The 18579-nt window shown below is 59.6% G+C and overlaps 1 protein-coding gene across 1 annotated transcript in view; it reads right to left on the bottom strand.

Moving 5' to 3' along the window:
• Nucleotides 1-1016: 1016 nt before the first annotated feature.
• CSPG4 (chondroitin sulfate proteoglycan 4) overlaps nt 1017-18579 on the bottom strand; it is a 38414-nt gene continuing 20851 nt past the window's right edge. The window contains exons 3-10 of the mRNA XM_055277694.2: nt 14080-17616; nt 12020-12502; nt 11537-11713; nt 9644-9842; nt 9408-9542; nt 9094-9260; nt 4411-4594; nt 1017-4093 (exon numbers count right to left, since the gene is read on the bottom strand). Of these exons, the coding sequence (XP_055133669.2) occupies nt 2259-4093; nt 4411-4594; nt 9094-9260; nt 9408-9542; nt 9644-9842; nt 11537-11713; nt 12020-12502; nt 14080-17616 (6717 nt within the window). The 3' untranslated portion in view covers nt 1017-2258. The remainder of the gene's footprint in view (nt 4094-4410; nt 4595-9093; nt 9261-9407; nt 9543-9643; nt 9843-11536; nt 11714-12019; nt 12503-14079; nt 17617-18579) is intronic.

Raw genomic sequence — 18579 nt, 5'->3', positions numbered from 1 at the left:
GCCCGAGCTCCTGGGAGGGGATGTGGTGTGGAGACACCCTTGGCCAGGCCCCTGCCTCAGGCTGGCCTGGGGTGCCGGAGAGACCAGGCTTGTAGAAGGAACTGAGCGAGCTTACGCGGAGCCCTGAGCACAGTGAGCTCAGGGTGCAGAGGGATCTCTGGGGCTCTGGTCACCCTCCCTGGGGAGTCCTGCTTTTCAGTGTGGCAAGAAGCGCCTTGCTGTGTGACAGCCCTCTTCCCCTCCCTGACTGTTAGTCTCCCCTGGGTCCTCTGGGGGCCCTAACAGCAGGATGTACCCGGCCTCCTGCCCGAAGCCTCTCAGAGTGGAGGAGGACCTAGGAGGCTGGACGCTGAGACGCGAGAGGCGTCATAGGAGGGGCAGTCCAGGGGCAGGGTGGGGAGGAGCCTTCTCTCTTGCTCTCATTCCTGGTTCAAATGTTTCAGATGTTGGGACACAGGGAAGAGGTGACTCTGGTCCCCAGATGCAGGTCAGCTGCCAGAGGCTGGCCGGGGCTCTCCACCCACTGACCCTGGCTGCGCTCAGAGGCCTCTCACATTTCTCTTCTTCTCTTCAGCCTACTCTCAGGGCCAGGCATATCCCCTGGGACCCAGAATCTGTCTCCATTGCCCCCAACCCTGTGACACCCTCAAGAGAGGTCTAGAGGGTGGTGACTCAGCAACTCAGAGAGGGCCTTCTGGAGATTCCGCGGCCTCAGAACCCCTCTGTAACCCAATGCTGGCCTCTCAGGCCACATGCGGGGATGCCTGGCTTTTCTGAATCCTTGCTGCTTCCTCTGGCTTTGAGAAGCAGCACCCTTGGTCCTCCTGTTGGGAGGGTGGAGACCAGCAGAAGCCTTCCTTGTAAAAGTTTCTAGGAGGGACCTGTGGTGGTTCTCCTCCCGCTCCCCCTTGGTACCATGTCCCAGTCTTGGGATCCCCAAGTCCCCCCACTCCCTTCACTTTGCTGCTGCAACCCCTTGAGAGGTGGCTGGGGAAGGATGGGGTGTGGAGGTCGAAACTCAGGCTAATAAATCTAGGGTGGGGAGCATTTATTTTAATTTTTGTCTTGCAGCTCTTTGTAGAGGACCTAGCCTTTCTCTACTGAATTGAAGGGGTTTGGTCCCATAACCCGAAGACTGGCCCACCTGCCCACACAGGTGGGGGCACAGGAGGTCTGGGAGGCCCCAGGAGGTGGAAGTTCAGAGGCCTGCCTGACCCTGTCCATCCCACTGGCTGAGGCCAGGCCGGGGGGCCGACCCCTAGGGCCCTCTGTATGCAAGCCGACGCAGACAAGGGCCCAGTGCATAGTTAAGACACAAACACCACACAGCTGTCCAGAGCCTCCAAAGCACTGTTTATCCAGGCTCCATGGAACCAAGTGCCCCCAGCTGCCTGCTCTACTCCTCAGGAGGGCACTGGCACTGCAGTGGCCTCAGCCTGAGACCCTCAATGAGCCCCAGCCTAGCCTGCTCCAAAGCCACTGACACATGCATGTTTAGCCCTTGGCCTATCAAGATGGGGCCCTGGGAATGAACAGGCTGCAGACCCTCCTCCATCCCACACCCCCAGGGGCTCCATCAGTCCCGGCTAGCTCAGCACCATGTTAAATAGCTTCCTTGCAATCTCCCTTAAATAAACCCATCCCCAGAGCAACCTACCCACCCTGCACCCTGAATATATTATTCTATTGGCTTATGCCTTCTAGACTGGAGGCGCTCTCTCCTCCTGCCCTCTACTCCAGGGGATACCATCTCCCTAAAAGACCAGGGGGGAAGTTTTTTTCTCAACTCTGGGGCAGAGACAAAGGGTGGCCTGGGTTGGAGTGGAAAAGCCAGAAATACCCTCCTCTGTCCCTCCCCCCCCCAGGGTACTTTCTTCTCCTTGCCCTCTTAGCAGCCTGGGTCAGGCGCGACTTACCCAAGGTCACAGACCCAGGACCCAGAGTCATGACCCATGTAGGAGGTTACCCTGGTTTTGACAGCCCAAACCAGCTCCAGGGCAGGAGGACTGAACTTAAGCCTGCCTCCACCTTGGCCCCTGCAGTTCTCCAGGCTCGGAGTGAGCCGAGGGAGGTTCCAGCTCTTGACTCCACTCTGTCCAGGACCCCTGGGACTATCTCCCAGGACCCTCCACCCCTGGTGTCTCCAGATCTCTCCTGCTCTGGGGATACTCAGACAGCACCGGGCACGGAAGCAATGGGGCCCGGGACATGGGCAAGCCTGTCCCTGGCCCGATCAGCATCTGGGCCCAGGCCAGGCCTCACACCCAGTACTGGCCATTCTTAAGGGCAGGGTTGGGTGTCCGGCAGAACTGCAGCAGCTCTGGGTCAGGCTGGCCTCCTGGAGGGGGCCCCTGGCCAGGCACAGCTGTGAGCGGGATGGCCTGGCCTGGCTCCACCTTGCGAAAGGTCTCGGTGTCACCAGCCAGGCCGTTGCGGGGCTTGGCAGTCAGGACCTGGACGTCATGCTTGCCCGTCTTGTTGCGTTTTCGGAGGTAGAAGAACAGAGGCAAGATGAGCGCCAGGAGCAGAAGTACCAGGCACACGGGGATGATGACGCTGAACATGTTGGCCTCAAGGAAGCCCAGGAAGCCTCCCTTGGCCACAGCAGGCACAGGGCTGGATGCCATGGGGCCTGGTTCGCCTGGGGGGGTGCTGCTCTCTGGCTTCCCTGCTTCCGTCCGGGCGGCCTCGGGAACACTGAGCAGGGCCACGCTGTAGGGCTGGGCAGCATTGTAAGGCTCAGTGGCAAAGTCCAGGGAGGCCACAGCAGGCGGGACGCCCTGTGCCCACAGCTCCAGAGTGAGACTGTCGCCTGCGGGGCCGGGGGCCCTGCCCTCTGGCCTGCCCACCTCCAGCCCCAGCCTCCCGTCCTCAAGGTCCTGCTGAGTGAACTGCTCCACCAGCTGGCTGCCCCCGGGCTCCGTCCTGGCTCGGGGCACGCGGACCACGCGGCCATGCCGGGGTCCCTCCAGGAGGCGGAAGCGGGGCACACTGCCTGTGCGGTTGGCCAGCTCGCCAGCATCTAGGACGGTGGGGTCCAGGCGCAGGGTGGCACCTTGGGGCCATGGCCCACCTGCCCACACATGCAGCAGAGCCCTCACAGTGACGTTCACTATGGCTGATGCATTGACACCCCTGGCCAGTGCCAGGACTCTGAAGTGGTCATGAGAGGAGGAGAAGTTGGTGAAGGCAAAGACCACCTCGCCCTGGTCTATCTGGAGTTGGCTGAAGGCCGAGGCGGGCCGCCCGCCCACCAGGAGATGCCCGTACTGGGGTCCCTGGATGAGGCGGTATGCTGCCTCTGGCTCCTCCCGATCTGAAACCACCCGGAGCTGCTGCTGGCTCAGTGAAGAGCGCCCCAAAGCTTGGGGCACCTCCAGGGGTGCCCGCAGCTGCACCTCGATGGTGGATGGTAGGATGTCCACGGCCAGGGACATGGGCAGGGGTGGGCTGGCCCCATCAGACATGCTCAGCTGGAAGACGCCTGCCACGCTGCTCCCGTTGGCCACGAAGGTCAGCCGCCCCGAATCTACATCGGCTTGCGTGAAGCGGGTCACGGGCCCCGGGCCGCCACCCACCAGGCTGAGGAAGCCGTTGTGGGGTGCCCGCTGGACCTCATACTCAATCTCCCCAGGAGCTGAGTCTGGGTCCACCACGCTCAGCTGGGCCCGGGAGATGGGGGCGCGAGAGCCTCGGGTGAGCCGGAGTGGGACAGAGGCCTGTGGCTGAGGGGGCCGCTCATTTACATCCCGCACCGTGATGGCAAAGGCCTCTGAGGTTTGGGGTCCAGCAACGGAGGCCCCTGCTGGCCCCTGGAGGTGGGCACGAAAGTGGAAGCCATCCTGCTGGGTGCCCCCACCGCCGTGGGCATACACTAGCTGCCCTGCAGCCAGCTGGGACTGCAGGAAGTGGGGCTGCCCAGCGTGGAGGGGCTCCTCGGACACCAACAGCTGGCCCCGGCTGGGGAACTGTGTGACCTGGAAGAGCACATCATGCTCTGGGCGCTGGGGTGATGGAACGCTGGCCAAGAGATTGGAGGCATCCAGAGCAGCCACGGTGATCCTGGCCCGCTGGCCCTCGGGGACCCAGAGACCTGGGGGTGGGACACAGGCTATGAGGGTCCAGCCCACTGAGGGAAGAGCGATAGACCCTCAGCTGGGGGTGCCCCAGGGCAAGGATGTGCCTCCCCGCAACCGTCAAGCCAGGTCCTCCAGGTGGGGCTCAGGGTTCCCAGGAGGACAAGGACCATGTCCCTGCTCTGATGTCAAAGCTTCCCCACTCACCCTCCCTGTGACTTCCCAGGTCCTAGGGGCTGAGACAGGAGCTGCTGACCCTGGCCTTGTGTCCCCTCCTCCTGGGCCTCTCCCATTGTCCCTCCCCACAATCTTGCCAGCTCATCATGCTATTCACCTTTGTTCTTCCAGAGGCGGCTGGGACGCTGGGGACAGGCAGCCTCAAAAGACACAGCCACAGCAAGGGTGGCGGCCACATCCCGGGCAGGCGGCGAGGACAGCTGGAGCTCTAGGGTATCATGGGCCTCCCAAAAGGGCTCGGGGGGCATCTCATGCTCATACAGAATATTCCCAGCGTAGACCTAGGGGAGACACCATCGTGGGGTGACAGGCAGGTCCAGCCCGCGTTGTCCAGACACTGAGCACTTCTGTCTCCTCTCTGGGCTCTTCTGTCTCCTCCCACTCTGTCTGTCCTCCTCCTCTTCTGTCTCCTCCCACTCTGGGCTCTCCTGGCTGTGCCCAGGTCTGTGCGTGTGACCCGCTGTCTCCCTCACTAACTCACTGGGTCACATCAGGCAATGCAGTGCAGAGCTGGGCTCTGGAGCCAGAGCCTGGGCTCAAACCCCAGCTCTGCCACCCTGGGGAAATCGCCTAATTTCTCTGACCTCTGGGGAATGCAATGATCTGTCTGTGCTGCTCTCTAAAGTGAGTACTTCCTCTTGTGCACAGGATCCTATCCCCTCTCGCCTTCTGAAGACACCACTTCTACTGTCTCTTGGCTTTCTCCTATGGTGTCAGTTTACCCCCTTCATTATGCAACTATGCTATTCTTTTGTCTCACTTACATTAAAGCTATTTAATTAATTATTATTATTATTATTTTGAGGCAGGGTCTTGCTCTGTTGCCCAGACTGGACTGCAGTGGCATGATCATGGCTCACTGTAGCCTCGACCTCCAGGGCTCAAGTGATCCTCCCATCTCAGCTTCCCAAGTAGTGGGGACTGCAGGCACATGCTACCACACCCAGCTAATTTTTTTTATTGTTTGTTGAGACAGGGTCTCACTATGTTGCCCAGGCTGGTCTTGAACTCCTGGGCTCAAGCGATCCACTTGCCTCGGCCTCCCAAAGTGCTGGGATTACAGGCAGGAGGCACTCACTGCACCTGGCCAGAAAAAACTATTCTTGACTTCACATTTTCCACCAACTTCACCCCTGCCCCTTTGCTTCTCTTTGCAGCAAAACTTCAAAAAGCATAGTCCACACTCTCCCCCAGGCATTCTTGGGTCTCTCTACCCAGGATTTTGCTCCCCCATCGCCACATCTCCTTTTGCCAAGGGCACCAGAGGCCTCCGTGTTGTTGGATCCAGCGGTTGGCTCTCAGCCTCCTCTTAACTGCTCAGCTGCACTGGTGCCGCCAAGCAGCCCTTCCTCCAAGAGAGCCACGGGCTCTTCACTCTGGGGTTCCTCCTACCTCACAGACTCTCCTGGCTGTTCCTCCTCTTCTCCCCAACATCTTATGGCCAGGTCTCCAGGCTCTTTTCTGTCTACAGGCACTCTCCACGGGTCCTTGTTCAGTCTCCTGGCCTCAAATGCCAGCTGTGCTGAGACCCCCTTATTTGTAGCTCCAGCTGAGCCTGCTCTCCCCTGAACCCCAGACTCATGTTTCCAGCCACCTCTGCAGGTATCTAGTAGACACCTCAAACTCAACCTGCCCCGGCTGCACTCCCGATTGGCCCCCACCTCCTACAGTCATCCTGCTTCAGAGACTATAGCTCCGTTTTCAAGGGCTCAGGCCAAACCCTTGGAACCACCCTTGCATCCTCTCTTTCCCTCAAACCACCTCATCTCTCACCTGGATTATCGTTAACAGCTTCCTGTGTCCCAGCTGCCGTCCCCCACCCATTACATTTTGTTCTTAACACAGCAGCCAGAGTGAGCCTTTTGAAAGGGAAGATTATGGGGCTCTTTGGCTCACATAGTGCAGTGTCTCCCCATCTGACCACTAAGGCCTGGCTGTGACCACATCACCCCTGCAACCTCAACTCCCCTCATTTCCACTCCAGCCACAACTGCTGTTCTATGGTGCTGCCTGCAGTTCAACACCAAAGAATATTCTTCACTCCAGGAAGAAAATAGGTTTCCTCCACCTCCAATCAAAATGTGTTCTTTTGGCCTATCTTTTGTTCCCCACCCCCCCACGCCCTTTTTTTTGAGACGGAGTCTTGCTCTGTCGCCAGGCTGGAGTGCAGTGGCACGATCTCGGCTCACTGCAACCTCCACCTCCCAGGATCAAGCGATTCCCCTGCCTTAGCCTCCTGAGTAGCTGGGACTATACATGCGCGCCACCACGCCCAGCTCATTTTTTGTATTTTAGTAGAGATGGGGTTTCACCGTGTTAGCCAGGATGGTTTTGATCTCCTGACCTCGTGATCCACCCGCCTTGGCCTCCCAAAGTGCTGGGATTACAGCCGTGAGCCACCGCGCCCAGACTTATTTTCCCCTTTTAGGAAACACTGGGAACTATTTTCTTCTCAGAGAAAAACAGGACTTGCACAATAGTAACAAGGAAACTTAACAGGGTCTTAACCTGTGAAGACTCTAGGAGCAGAACCCGGAGTAACGGGGAGCAGGGGCCCAAGTAAGGGGAGCAGGGCCCGGGCTAAGCAGGGGCAGAGCCCTAAGATGGGGCAGGGCCTGGGCTAAGGGAGAGCAGGGCCGGGCTAAGGGGAGGCAGGGCCCAGTCTGAGGTGGGGGCAGGGCCCGGTCTAAGAGGAGCAGAGCCTGGGCTAAGAGGAGCAGAGCCTGGGCTAAAGGGCAGCTGAGCCCAGTCTGAAGGAGAGCCGAGCTATCTAAATAGGGGCTAGCACCTGTTCTAAAGGAAGCGGCTGCTCCTGTGCTTTCGCTGTAAGAGGGAACACAGGCCTTTTAAGAAAAGGGGAATCAAGTTTTTCGTTTCATTTCCCAAAGGTTATATGTTGACAATTAACTTCAAAGTATTAGCTACTTTGTGCAGGCCAAATAAACACATCTGTGGGCCAGATCTGGCCCAGGACTAAAGAGCTGCCAGTGGCAACTTCTGGCCCAGGCTGAATGGTGGGCAGGAAGGAAATGGAGCCCCCAGGAGTGGGAGTGGGAGCTGATGTTTGGGTACAGGAGCTCTGTGGGTGGGAATGAGACAAAACACAGGGTCTTGAGCTCTGAGGAGCAAGCAGTGTCCTCCAGTGAAGGAAATCCTGGACTCGCAGGCAGAAGTTTTGCCTCTTACTTGCCATGTGCTCTGAATAAAGTTACCTGCCCTCCACGAGCCTGTTTCCTTATCTGAAATATGGGGACACCTGACCTCTTCCCTGCCCAGTTCAGTGTTGTGGGACAGGGCTGCTGTCAGAACAATACCCAGTCCCGCCCTCCTCCCCGAGTGGGCCAGGTAGCCCATGTAGCCTCTTCCCCACTTTCCTGGGTGGCACTGCCAGCCTGGACCCCTGGTGCCCATTCAATCTAGTCCTTCATATTGCTGGGGCACGGGGAAGCTCTGAGTAACGTGGGACTATAGAGTGCGAGAGGGTTGCTGATGGCCTGGTCCCGTGCCCTCCCCATTCCTGGGCATTCTTGACAAAGGCTCCCAGCAACTGAGGGTACGCAGCAGCTGTAGACACCAGCCTGACAAATATCTCATTGTGGGGAGGGGACCATAGCAGCAGTGGGGCTCCAGGGAAATACAGAACCCGGGACTGGGAGGTGTTGATGTGAGAAGCCCAAGAAACTTTATTCCACCTGTCAAAGCCACCTCCTTCCAGATGCCCAAAGGCTCCCCATCTGAGCCACTTGCTGGGCGGGTACTTTGGCTTTGCACTTGCTGAATACCATCTGCACCTCTCAGGAGGGAGAGTGCCAGGCTCAGGAGGTCCCTGCCCAAGCAAGGGAGCTAGGAAAGGGGGCTAGGGGTGGACTCTGCCATTTTTTGAGGGCTGGCGGGGGACCCCTCTGGAGGTACTTGAGGCAGTACCATATGCTGTGGCTCCTGAGTGACACAGTCAGCTCTGCACCCACAAGACCGCTCCCTACCTAGAATTCACTGTCATCATGTGCTGGGTCCAGATGCCCACGCAACCTCCTGGCAGGAGCATCACATGTGCCGCCTGCCCGAGACGGCCCACGGAAGAGTCTGCCCCGCTCTGCCCTGCTATGGAACAACTCCTGTTCTGCCTTCGGGGAGAGGTGTTCATTTAAGCGATGACTGGGCTGGCCCCCATGGCACAGTTATCACAGAGAGTCTGCTGCTACCCGTGGCTGAGAGCTCTAGTTCTTCCTGGTGGTCTCTGAAGCCACCAGGACGGATGAACAGTGGCTTCACCCTCTTGGCCGACTCAGCTGCCTTTCATCAGCTCATCTGCCCCTAGGATCCACTCTGCCTCTGGCTGGCGCTTGACCTGAGCCCCAGGCTCACACCTCTGCCCAGAGGCCCAGCAGCTGCTTCACGTCCAACTCCAACCCCCACCAAGCACTGCCCCTCATCAGCTACTGGGGTACCACTAGTGCCCCCACATGGTGCCCCCTCTCCAGACCCTTGGGTCTGGCTGTAGCTTCCTTCTGGAAGCCACACCCCAAGACCCCAGCCCTGCTCTAGGGCCCTGTATTCCTGACTTTCTGCATCCTTCTCCCTCCTTCTGGGAACATGAACTTGCCCTGCCAGCCTGGTGGCTCCTGGAGGGCAGGACGCTAGCGCCTGGACAATGGCAGGCCCGGGAACCTCTGCTGCCAGTGATGCTGGAGCTGGCACCCGTGTCCACATGATGTCCATGGCACAGCGGCCACCTGAGGCTGGGAGTGTCTGAGTGGTGGCTGCAAAGTTGGGCCCTTACCTCTGCCTGAGTGAAGTTCACCAGGGCCTTCCCTGTGCTGTCCTGCTGGGCGTGGAACAGCCGGCCTAGCTGGGGGCCCCGCACCACACGGTAGAGCAGGAGCTGGGGGTCGGTGCCTGCGCTGGAGCTGGCTCTGAGGGTCTGACTGCTGAGTGGCTGGACGGACCCTACCAGAGGCAAAAGGGGCTATCAGATTTTGACTGGGAGCCAGGCCCAGGCCTGTGTTTGCAGAGAGGCAGCGTGACCCTGGCATGCCACCCTCAGCTCTGCCCCAGCTCCTGGCACCCAGGAATGCCCACGATCAGCACACCCACCTGGGCAGACAGTCAGTGTCCGGCTGCCCTCCAGCGAGAGGAGCACTTGCTTCTGGGCCATCACTCGGAAGAAGTATCCAGAGGAAGTGTGCTCGCCGTCAGAGAGGTGGAAACGGAAGCCTCCATCCAGGGTTCCTGGGGACAGGGGCATTGGGTCCAGCTGGCCTGAGCTGGCTCCCCATCTCAGGGCACCCCCATGGGCAGTAGGAACCCGAGGCCCGGCCCTCAGCACCCACCTCTGTGTGAGAACAGCACGAGCCCGCCGTCCAGCTGGGCTTGTGTGAAGCTGCGCACCTCGGTGCCCGGCGCGCCCCGCAGCACTACCCGCCCGTTGCTGGGCTGCTCGATGGCGTAGACCAGATCCTCGGGCCCAGAGTCGCCGTCCGTGCTCCTCAGAGCCTCCGCTGGGATGGGCGCAGTGGCCCCCTCCCACATCTGGGAACACAGGCCTGTGAACGTTCTGCCTTGCCACACTCACCCACCCCTTCCTCCCTGGCCCTGGGCTGCCACCAGGGCTCCAGTCCTGCTGCGGCTAAGGCCCTCAGGTGGCATCGAGGCTGGCGCCACTCTGACTCCCCTGAACAAAGGGCCCTCCCGCATTCACCTTCCCTGTCACCCCAGGGAAGACTCCAGGGAAGGTCACCCTCCAGGCCCAGCCTCCCTGCTCTACCATCTGCCCTAGTCCTGCGTGTCCCTCAAGGCCAGCTTATGTCCCCTACCCAGGAAGGCCCCAGCTCTTACCCTCACCAAGTTCTCACCCCCAGAAACCCCCAATGCTGACCAACAGTGCTCCTTAATCTGTCTCACTGGTGGGGGAGGGGTATCCTTTCAGAGCCTCTGTGTGTGCCTGGCCGGGGCTAGGCACAGGTGGGAGTGGGGATTTTAGAAACGGGCCCTCCTTCCAGCTGAGGGAGGGGTGGGTGGTGCGGAGAGTGGGGTGCTGATGCTTGTCACTGTTCTGCAGCACAGAAGCAGCGTGGGATGGGCCCAGGTGCTTCCAGAGCAGTTACAGGCCCTCCTCATGTTGGGCAAAGGGGACCCCTTTTCAGGCCTCCCACTTGCAAGCAGAGCAGGTGCCTGTTCCTGAGGTCCTGGTACCAGTCTTGCTGGGTCAATTACTTGCAGGCAGAGCTGCAGTGGGACTCACATGCTCGGAAAACAGAGCCTTCAGGCATTCCTGGGCTTCCTCCCCTGGCCCCAGGGAGCCCTCAGGCCCAGCCCTGGCAGGAGGGGCCATAATGTTGCCGGGCAGGACCCCAGCACTGGGCTTCTGGAGCAAACACGGGTGGATGGCACCACCTGGTGGCCATGCTGCCACACAGCCGTCCTGGCCTGTGGTTCCAGAGCACTGTGTCCCACTCTTCTGCGGCTTCCGCACCACCAGGCCGCCCCCTACGGGCACATCCTAGACCACCAAGGCCCCCCCCAACCCCCGCCCCAGGCACCCATGTCAGAGACAGCCCAAGTCAGCCCTCTTATGGAAACTTCAGTGGCTCCTGCTGACCGGGGAGGACGCACCCCAGAAGCTAGTGTTCAAAGCCCTGCCATGTGGGCTTAGTAAAGCCATGCCCTTTCTGTTCTACCACAACTACTTTTGCAACCGTGGAGAAGTTCTATCCCATGTCTGGGCCTCAACTTCCACCTGCAGAGTGGGGCCCTTACCTCTGCCTGAGTGAAGTTCACCAGGGCCTCCCCTGCACTGTCCTGCTGGGCATGTAACAGTCTTGTGCAGGAGTTTGGGGACCCAAGCCATAGCATTCACTTGCTGGGTGAAGGTGGGAAACTTAACAGCTTCCACCCTGATGCCTGCCCTTAAGGGCTTGTAAGTGATTCTGTCAGGTGTTCTGGTCCTGAGCCACAGAAGAAGGAACAGCAGAGCCACCCGTGGCCGCTCAGAAGTCTGCCTACCATACTTGCAAACGTCCAATAAAAAAACCTCCCACCTGTGTTCTATTTCAGCACAGTCTCACATCTCTCCTTCCAACAACCCCGTGAAGCATGTGGCAGTGTCCCCATTTTGCAGAGGAGGAAACTGAGGATCAGAGAGGGGGAGCTCTGTGCTGGGAACTAGGGGACGCTGGCCTCTTTCTCGAAGCAGACATGGGGGGTGGTCCCAGGGATGCTCTCACCTGCAGGCCTGTGTTTGTAGTGAGGATGGGGGGTTGGTCATTGACAGGCAGGACAGTAACAGTGAAGGCCACAGGATGGCTCTGGCGGTCCATCTCGGAGGCGTTAGCCATCAGGACAAAACTGTCTGTCAGTGTCTCACTCCCGTCATGCATGTAGCGGATCAGCTGCTCTTCCACCTAGAGGCAGGCCCAGGGCTGGCAGTCAGGCCCCAGCAGCACCCTTCATGTCCTGCCTTTGGGTGCAGGAGGAGACTGACTCTTTTAGGGCTTCACTTTCCATTGGTGGAAAATGGGGACCATAAGTTCTGGCTCCGAGGAGTTGTAAGGAAGAAAGGAGATACAGTATTTAAAGCATAGGTGCTTCTGAAATGTGACTCCCCGTCTCCTCTCTGTGTATAACCCCCAGACTGGAAGTCCCCAGGGCTCCCTCCACTCTGCCCCCAGAGCTGGACTGCAGCCCCTGGGCCTCTCTCACAGCCATACCTCTCTCCAGGAGAAGGCGCTGAGGGTCTTGTCTTGAGGTCCATCCTCCTTCTGCAGGGCTCCATGCTGGGGTGGCTCCAGCACCTGCAGGCCGAGGCCCGGGAGAGTGGGGAAGTAGGGCCCGGTGACGCGGAGCAGTGGAGGGGCCAGGGTGAGGCTGCCACCCTCAGGGACGCTGAAGTTTTGCGCCTCCAGTGGGATGGCAGCGGGCAGCACCTCCAGCTCCACAAGGACGCCCTCGAGGGGAGCACCCAGGCCTGAGGCCACATCCAGCGAGAAGGCATCGCTCCAGGCCTCAGGGCGGGAGTGTAGGTACAGGACCCTGCCTGTGTCCACTGCCTCCTGGGAGAAGCTCTGCACGGGGTCCAGGCTGGGTGGCTCATCTGCCAAGGCGCCACGCGACACCATCACCAGGTAGCCGGCACTCGGTGGGCTCTTCACTGAGAATACGATGTCTGCCGGCGGCACTGCCTCCTGGGCTGCCTGGTTAACAGAGGTCATGAGGACTCACAGGGGGCCACAGATGGGGTCTCAGAGGGGTCCACTGTGGCCCTAAGCAGCCAGAACACGCTTGATCTTGCCTCACTTATTCCTCTAGATGCCACTGCCCATTCAGACACAGAAACACACACGTGGGTTCACACACACAGCAGCCAGACATGCAGCTGGTCACATTTTTTGTTTTTTAAGACAGGGTCTCACTCTGTCACCCAGGCCGGAGTGCAGTGGTGCGATCACAGTTCCCTGAAGCCTCAACTTCCCAGGCTCAAGGGACTCTCCCACCTCAGCCTCCCAAGTAGCTGTGATCACAGGCACGTGCCACCATGCCCGGCTAATTTTTAAATTTTTTGTGTAGAGATGGGGTTTCACTGGGTTGCCCCGGCTGCTGGTCACATGTTAATACCCACCCCACACACGGTTGCAGGGGGTCGGTCACAGCTTGAGATGCACTCCCTCGGGGAGGTGCGTAATCACATATCCCCAGACTCAGTGACACAGACACACGAGTTCATCATATGCTGACGCAGTCACACATGTACACATGCGCGTGTGCACACGCACACACACAGGCCCCCCTGCTCAGGATCTGTTCAGGCCTGTGGCTGGTTTGCAGGCAGCGTCCTCCCCAGCCCATGCTATTACCACCCAAGACCATCAGAGGGCGCCCAGCCCCACCCCTCCTGGAGGCACAGCCGCCTTGAGCTCAGGCCCTACAGAGCTCACGCCCCAAAGGCCACACGGGCTCCCTCACCTGATGGGCCAGCCACAAGAGGCCAAACCGCCCCCAAACTCACATTCCTTTTCTATGCATTTGCCTGGAATGCTCCTTCTGCCTGGAATACCACTCCCCATTCTCTGCCCCTGATGGCCTGTGCTCTTTAGAGCCCGGCCCAAACGCTGCCTCCTCCCTCAAGGCCTTCCTGACTCCAGATCTGCTGGCTCGCTGTCGGCCCCAAGCTCCAGACATGCAGACCAGAAAGGTCTCCGAAATGAGCAGTGTAGGAGAGTAAGGCCGAGAGCGGGCAAGGACTGGCCTGAGGTCACAGGGCAAGTCAGTGAGCCTGCTGGAGGGCCCGTGGCTGCTCTGTGGGGTTCCTGGGTGGGCAGAAGCCACCCAGGTCTGGGCTCTGAGAAAAGAGCGGGGGACACGGGGATCTGAGGAGCAGCTGCCTGTCTCCACGGCCAGCAATCCCCAAAGCTCAGGACCCGTGATGCCCTCCCAGGGAACTGACTGCAATGCAGATTCTTGGGCTCCACGTCAGAGATTCTGTAGGGCTGGGTGGGGTCCAGGAATCTGCATGCTCAGCCACGTCATGAGTGGACATGAGTGGACACAACCTCTAGAGGCACACACAACTCCCAGGAGGATGGGTGCACAGCAAGCTCCCCAGAAACTCTTGGGAGCACAACATATACAGGAGCACATCTGAGGCACGTGCACACATGTAACCTGGGGCCACCACAGCCACAGCCCAAGTCACATGTGTACCTGGCATGGAGGCTGGGCGGGAGGCCCTCTACCTGGCCCACACCCCCACTCACCACCTCCAGCTCCTCACCTCCAGCTGGTCCCTTCTGATCTCAGCTGCCTCTCCCTGGAAGACGTAGATCTTCTCGTGCCGGACCAGCTTCAGAGGGGCCAGTGGGGCCTCTAGGGCAATGGTCACTTGTAGGGCGGCATCCACGTGCACTGGCCCCGCTTCCACGGAGAAGGCCAGGGTGTCGCGGGGGCTGAGGCTGCCATTGTGGCTATACAGAACGGCCCCATCCAGCAGGTCCTGCTGGGAGAAGGCTGTGGCTGGCTGACCGGCCCGGAGTAGCTGTCCCCAGCGAGGGCCGGCTGTGACGTGGTAGTGGACCTCATCCCCACTGCGGATGTCGAGGTTGGTGTCCAGGTGGAGCACGGCCGTGTCAATGGTGCCCTGGCCTCCTTGAGGGACCACAAGGCTGGAGCCGTTGGCCACACGGAGGTAGGGCTCTGAGGCCTGCACCTCCAGCAGTGCAGTGGCCTGGTGTTGCCCATCGGACACCTGCAGCTGGATCCAGCCACGGTCGGCCCCTGAGTGCACGAACAGTACTCGCCTCTTCCTGAGATCCTCCTGGGTGAAGCGGTAGATGGGCCGTGTGGGCTCATCTACGGCCACAATACTGCCAAAGAGGAGGTCCTTGCGGGTCAGCACCAGCTGGGCATCAGCAAAGCCCGAGTCAGCATCGCTGAAGGCCACGTCGTCCGTAGTCAGCAGCCGCCTCCCGCCCCGGGCCACATGGAAGATCCGGCTGATGGTCTGCACAGGCGCGTGGTCATTCACGGGCTGGATGGCCACTCGGAAGACACCCCGTACCTCCTCCCAGGCCATGTCACCACTGCTCTCGCCCTGGCGGGTAGCAACAAATGGGATATCATCTTCTGTGGTCTCGGAGTCATCATGCTGGTAGATCAGCCGGCCACGCAACAGGTCTTCATTGGTGAAGGATGTCACCATAGTGGTCTTGTCCTGTGTCCCACGCCAAGCCAACCTCCCATGGCGGGGCCGCTCCATGACCTCATAGAGGTAGCTGGCACTGTTGAGACTCTTGACAAAGAGGTGGTCAGCAGAGAGGACACCCTCACCACCCTCAGGCACCACGAGGAGGACATTGGTGAGGACAGGCGCATCTGGGTCACCACCAATGTGGATGGGGAAGGTATAGAGCGGGGAGAAATATGGTGGAGCTGTGACACGGAAACGGAAGGTGTCTTCGACTGCCTCTGAGGCACGTGCTGTAGCCCCATAGGTCACCCGGCCAGCCTGTATGTCATCTTGGGTGAAGCCCTGGCCATCTGACAGCCTCGTGCCCTGTAGTTGAAGGTTGCCTTTCCTGGGAGCCTGAACCACCTCATAATGGAAGGTTGGGGGGCTTGGGCCTGCCTCCTCCAGGGTGGCCTCCAGGTGGGCTGTGGTGAGGGCCTCCTGATGGGTGTTCTGAGTGTGCAGTGGCTCCAGCCGCAGCATCCACACGGTGGCTCTCTGGATGGTCACTGGGAAGGACAGATTGCTCAGGATTTCCTGGCCCACCTGCACCTCCAGGGCCAGGTTCTCCACGGTGTCGTCAGTGTGGTGCTGTGGGTCGGTGCTCAGGTACCTCACACGGCCCTGCTCCACATCCCGCTGGTGGAACGCCTGTGTGGCCCACCACTCAGCACCCTCCACCCCACCTGCCCCCTGCTTCTGCAGCTCCCCAAACTGCAGGGCACCAGTGACACGGAATAGCACGCTAACATCCTGCCCCACGGCATTGGTCTCCACCGACAGGTTGGCGGGCAAGATGGGCATGGCAGAGCCTTGGGCCAGGCGCAGCCCTGTGCTGCGGTGGATCTGTATGGCCGGCCGGATGGCCACCACCTTCAGCGTGGCCGGGGGGCTGGCCTGCAGTCCATCGCTGACCCGAAATGTCAAGTCCTGTGCAGGGCCACCGCGGTGGACATAGACTAGGCTGCCGGCCTCCAACTCCCGGCAGGAGAACTCGGTTGCCGGCTCCCCAGGCTGGTCTCGGCGCTCCACGGGGAGGCCAGAGGAGGTGCCAAGGAGCTGGAAGGCGAGGCCCTCACAGGCAGAGTCTGGGTCATAGGCCTGGAAAACCTCGGGCCCCAGCGGCTTCTGCGTGTGTTCCAGGATCACCATGAGGCTGCCATGTGGGAAGATGATGTGGGGTGGGTCATTGACAGGGTTGACCTGGATGGGCAGGAGGTAAGTTTGGCCCCTCCGCAGGCATGAGGGCATGGACACCCGAGCCGTCACTGACACCTCCAGCACCAGCTGGTCAGAGGTGTCCTCAGAGCCATCGTGGATGAAGCGGGCCTTGCGGTTCACCACGTCCAGGAGGGTGAACATTTTTCGTGCCTGGGCTCCCGGGATGTCCAGCTCGAGCTCGCCATGGCGTGCCCCTCGGGTCACGCTGAACAGCACCTGGGATTTGCGCAGCTCAGCCTCCATCAGGTCCAGCGTGGGCTGCACGTGCCGCCACTCAAGCCAGGCTGTGCCCCCCTCAGCCACCACCAGTGGGCTGATAGTCAGCAGCTGTGTGAAATTGGCAAAGACAGGAGGCAGACCTGGCTCAGGCACGCATGGCTCAGGCAGCTCCATGGCCGGCCAAGCCTCGGGGGCCAGGGTGGAGAAAGCTTCATAATGGCCATAGGCATCGTCCTCATACTCCTCCTCCTCCAGCCTGCAGCCAGCCGCCATGTTGCGCGTCAGCAAAGCTTCCCGCAGCCCCTGCCTCTGGCCATTGACACTGAGGTCTTCCATGCAGCCTAGCAGGGAGGCATTGGTGGCCTCTGGTGTCAGGCCCAGGCGGTGTTCCTGGAGGTGACGAGAGGCCTCTGCATCCAGCCCCCCGAGAAGGAGACTGCCCCGTGGCTCCAGGTAGCTGAGGACTCCTCGGTTCGAAGTATGCGTGGGGTACTGGTCCACGGAGATTTCCAGCCGGTGAGCATTGATGTGGACACTGACCTCATGGGGCTGCCCGTCGGCCACAGGCACACTGTTGTGGAGCAATACGGTACCCTGGCCCTTCTCCACCACGGCCCGCAGGTGGCCCTCAAATATGTCCACATAGATGAAGTCCCCACGCCGGCCCCCTGCCTGGAAGGCCAAGGGTGCCTGCCGGCTCTGTGTGGTGAGTGTAAACTCCAGGGTTCCTTCGTCCTGAGTGCCCCAGGCAGGGAAGGCAGCCAGAGAGTGGGGCCCAGAGAAGCCCAGGGCCACATCATCACCAGCAGAAAACTCTTCAGCACAGCCCTCATGCACATCGGGGGTCAGAGGCCGGAGGAGGCTGCGGCCATTGAGGGTGGCCACATGGAGGCAACCCCTCAGGGGTCGGCTGGTTCCCCTCAGGTAGGGCAGGCCAAGGGTCCCAGTGCCCCCAACAAAGAGCCCATAGGGGACCTCTAGGGGGGCTCCTGGGACTGCAGAGGAGGCGTTCAGAAACCCGTCAACTGACAATGTGGCCCAGCCCTCTGCAACAGTCAGCACCGTAGTGTGGGGGATGGAGTCACTCAGCAGCGTCTCTGCTGGGGTCTGCAGCCTCAGCTCCTCCTGGCCCAGAACAAGTCTGACCTGAAGAGAGATGGGGAGTGGGAGATGGGGGGCAGCACTTTGAATCCATCATTTCCCTTATAAAATCATAGAGCCGGGTGTGGTTGCCATGGTGGCGTGGTGGCTCACGCCTGTAATCCTAGCACTTTGGGAGGCCAAGGCAGGCAGATCACCTGAGGCTGGGAGTTTGAGACCAGCCTGGCCAACATGGAGAAACCCTGTCTCTACTAAAAATACAAAATTAGCTGGGCATGGTGGCACATGCCTGTAATCCCAGCTACTTTGGAGGCTGTGGCAGGAGAATTGCTTGAACTCGGGAGGTGGAGGTTGCGGTGAGCTGAGATCATGCCATTGCACTCCAGCCTGGGCAGCAAGAGTGAAACTCTGTCTCAAAAAACAAAAACAAAAACAAACCAAAAAAAGCATAGTGGGTTCCCCACACTTGGGGCCCCAGAGCAGAAAACGTAGGACAAGGGCCTCTGGTGCCACTCCTCTTGCCGTCCCGCCATCTCTATTCATCCTCCAAACACTCTTTATTCATCCTCCAAACAAAGGAAACTCTGGGCCAGGGCTGGATGGGCTCTGGGGACCCTGATGTGAATCAGATGTGGTCCTCACCCACAAGGAGCTGACATACAGCAAGATGCTCTCCTAAAAATCCAACCTGTATTTTTAAATTCTTCCCCTCTTCCCTTGATTGAGAGGTGCCAGAAATATTGTCTTGGAATCTAGATTTCAACTCTGGAATAATGGGTAACTGGGAATCCCTTGATCAGTCCCCCTCAACAGGGCAAAGTTTCTTGGGGTCATTGAAGGCAGCCAGGCTCACTGTTCAGAGATAAGCTAATTTTTAAATTAAAATTTAAATACTCTGTGTTCTGAAAAAAAGCTCCCTGACCTGGGGGGGAAGGAGATCTTGGGGAGAGATGAAGGACATAGTTCTGTCTCCATGACATTGACAGCAGAAATGGCTCTGGTACAGTG

The sequence above is a fragment of the Symphalangus syndactylus genome, chromosome 5 (genome assembly GCF_028878055.3).
Source record: "Symphalangus syndactylus isolate Jambi chromosome 5, NHGRI_mSymSyn1-v2.1_pri, whole genome shotgun sequence".
Classification (NCBI taxonomy): domain Eukaryota; kingdom Metazoa; phylum Chordata; class Mammalia; order Primates; family Hylobatidae; genus Symphalangus; species Symphalangus syndactylus.
The sequence above is the reverse complement of the archived record's forward strand: the minus strand, read 5'-3'. Positions and strand labels throughout refer to the sequence as shown.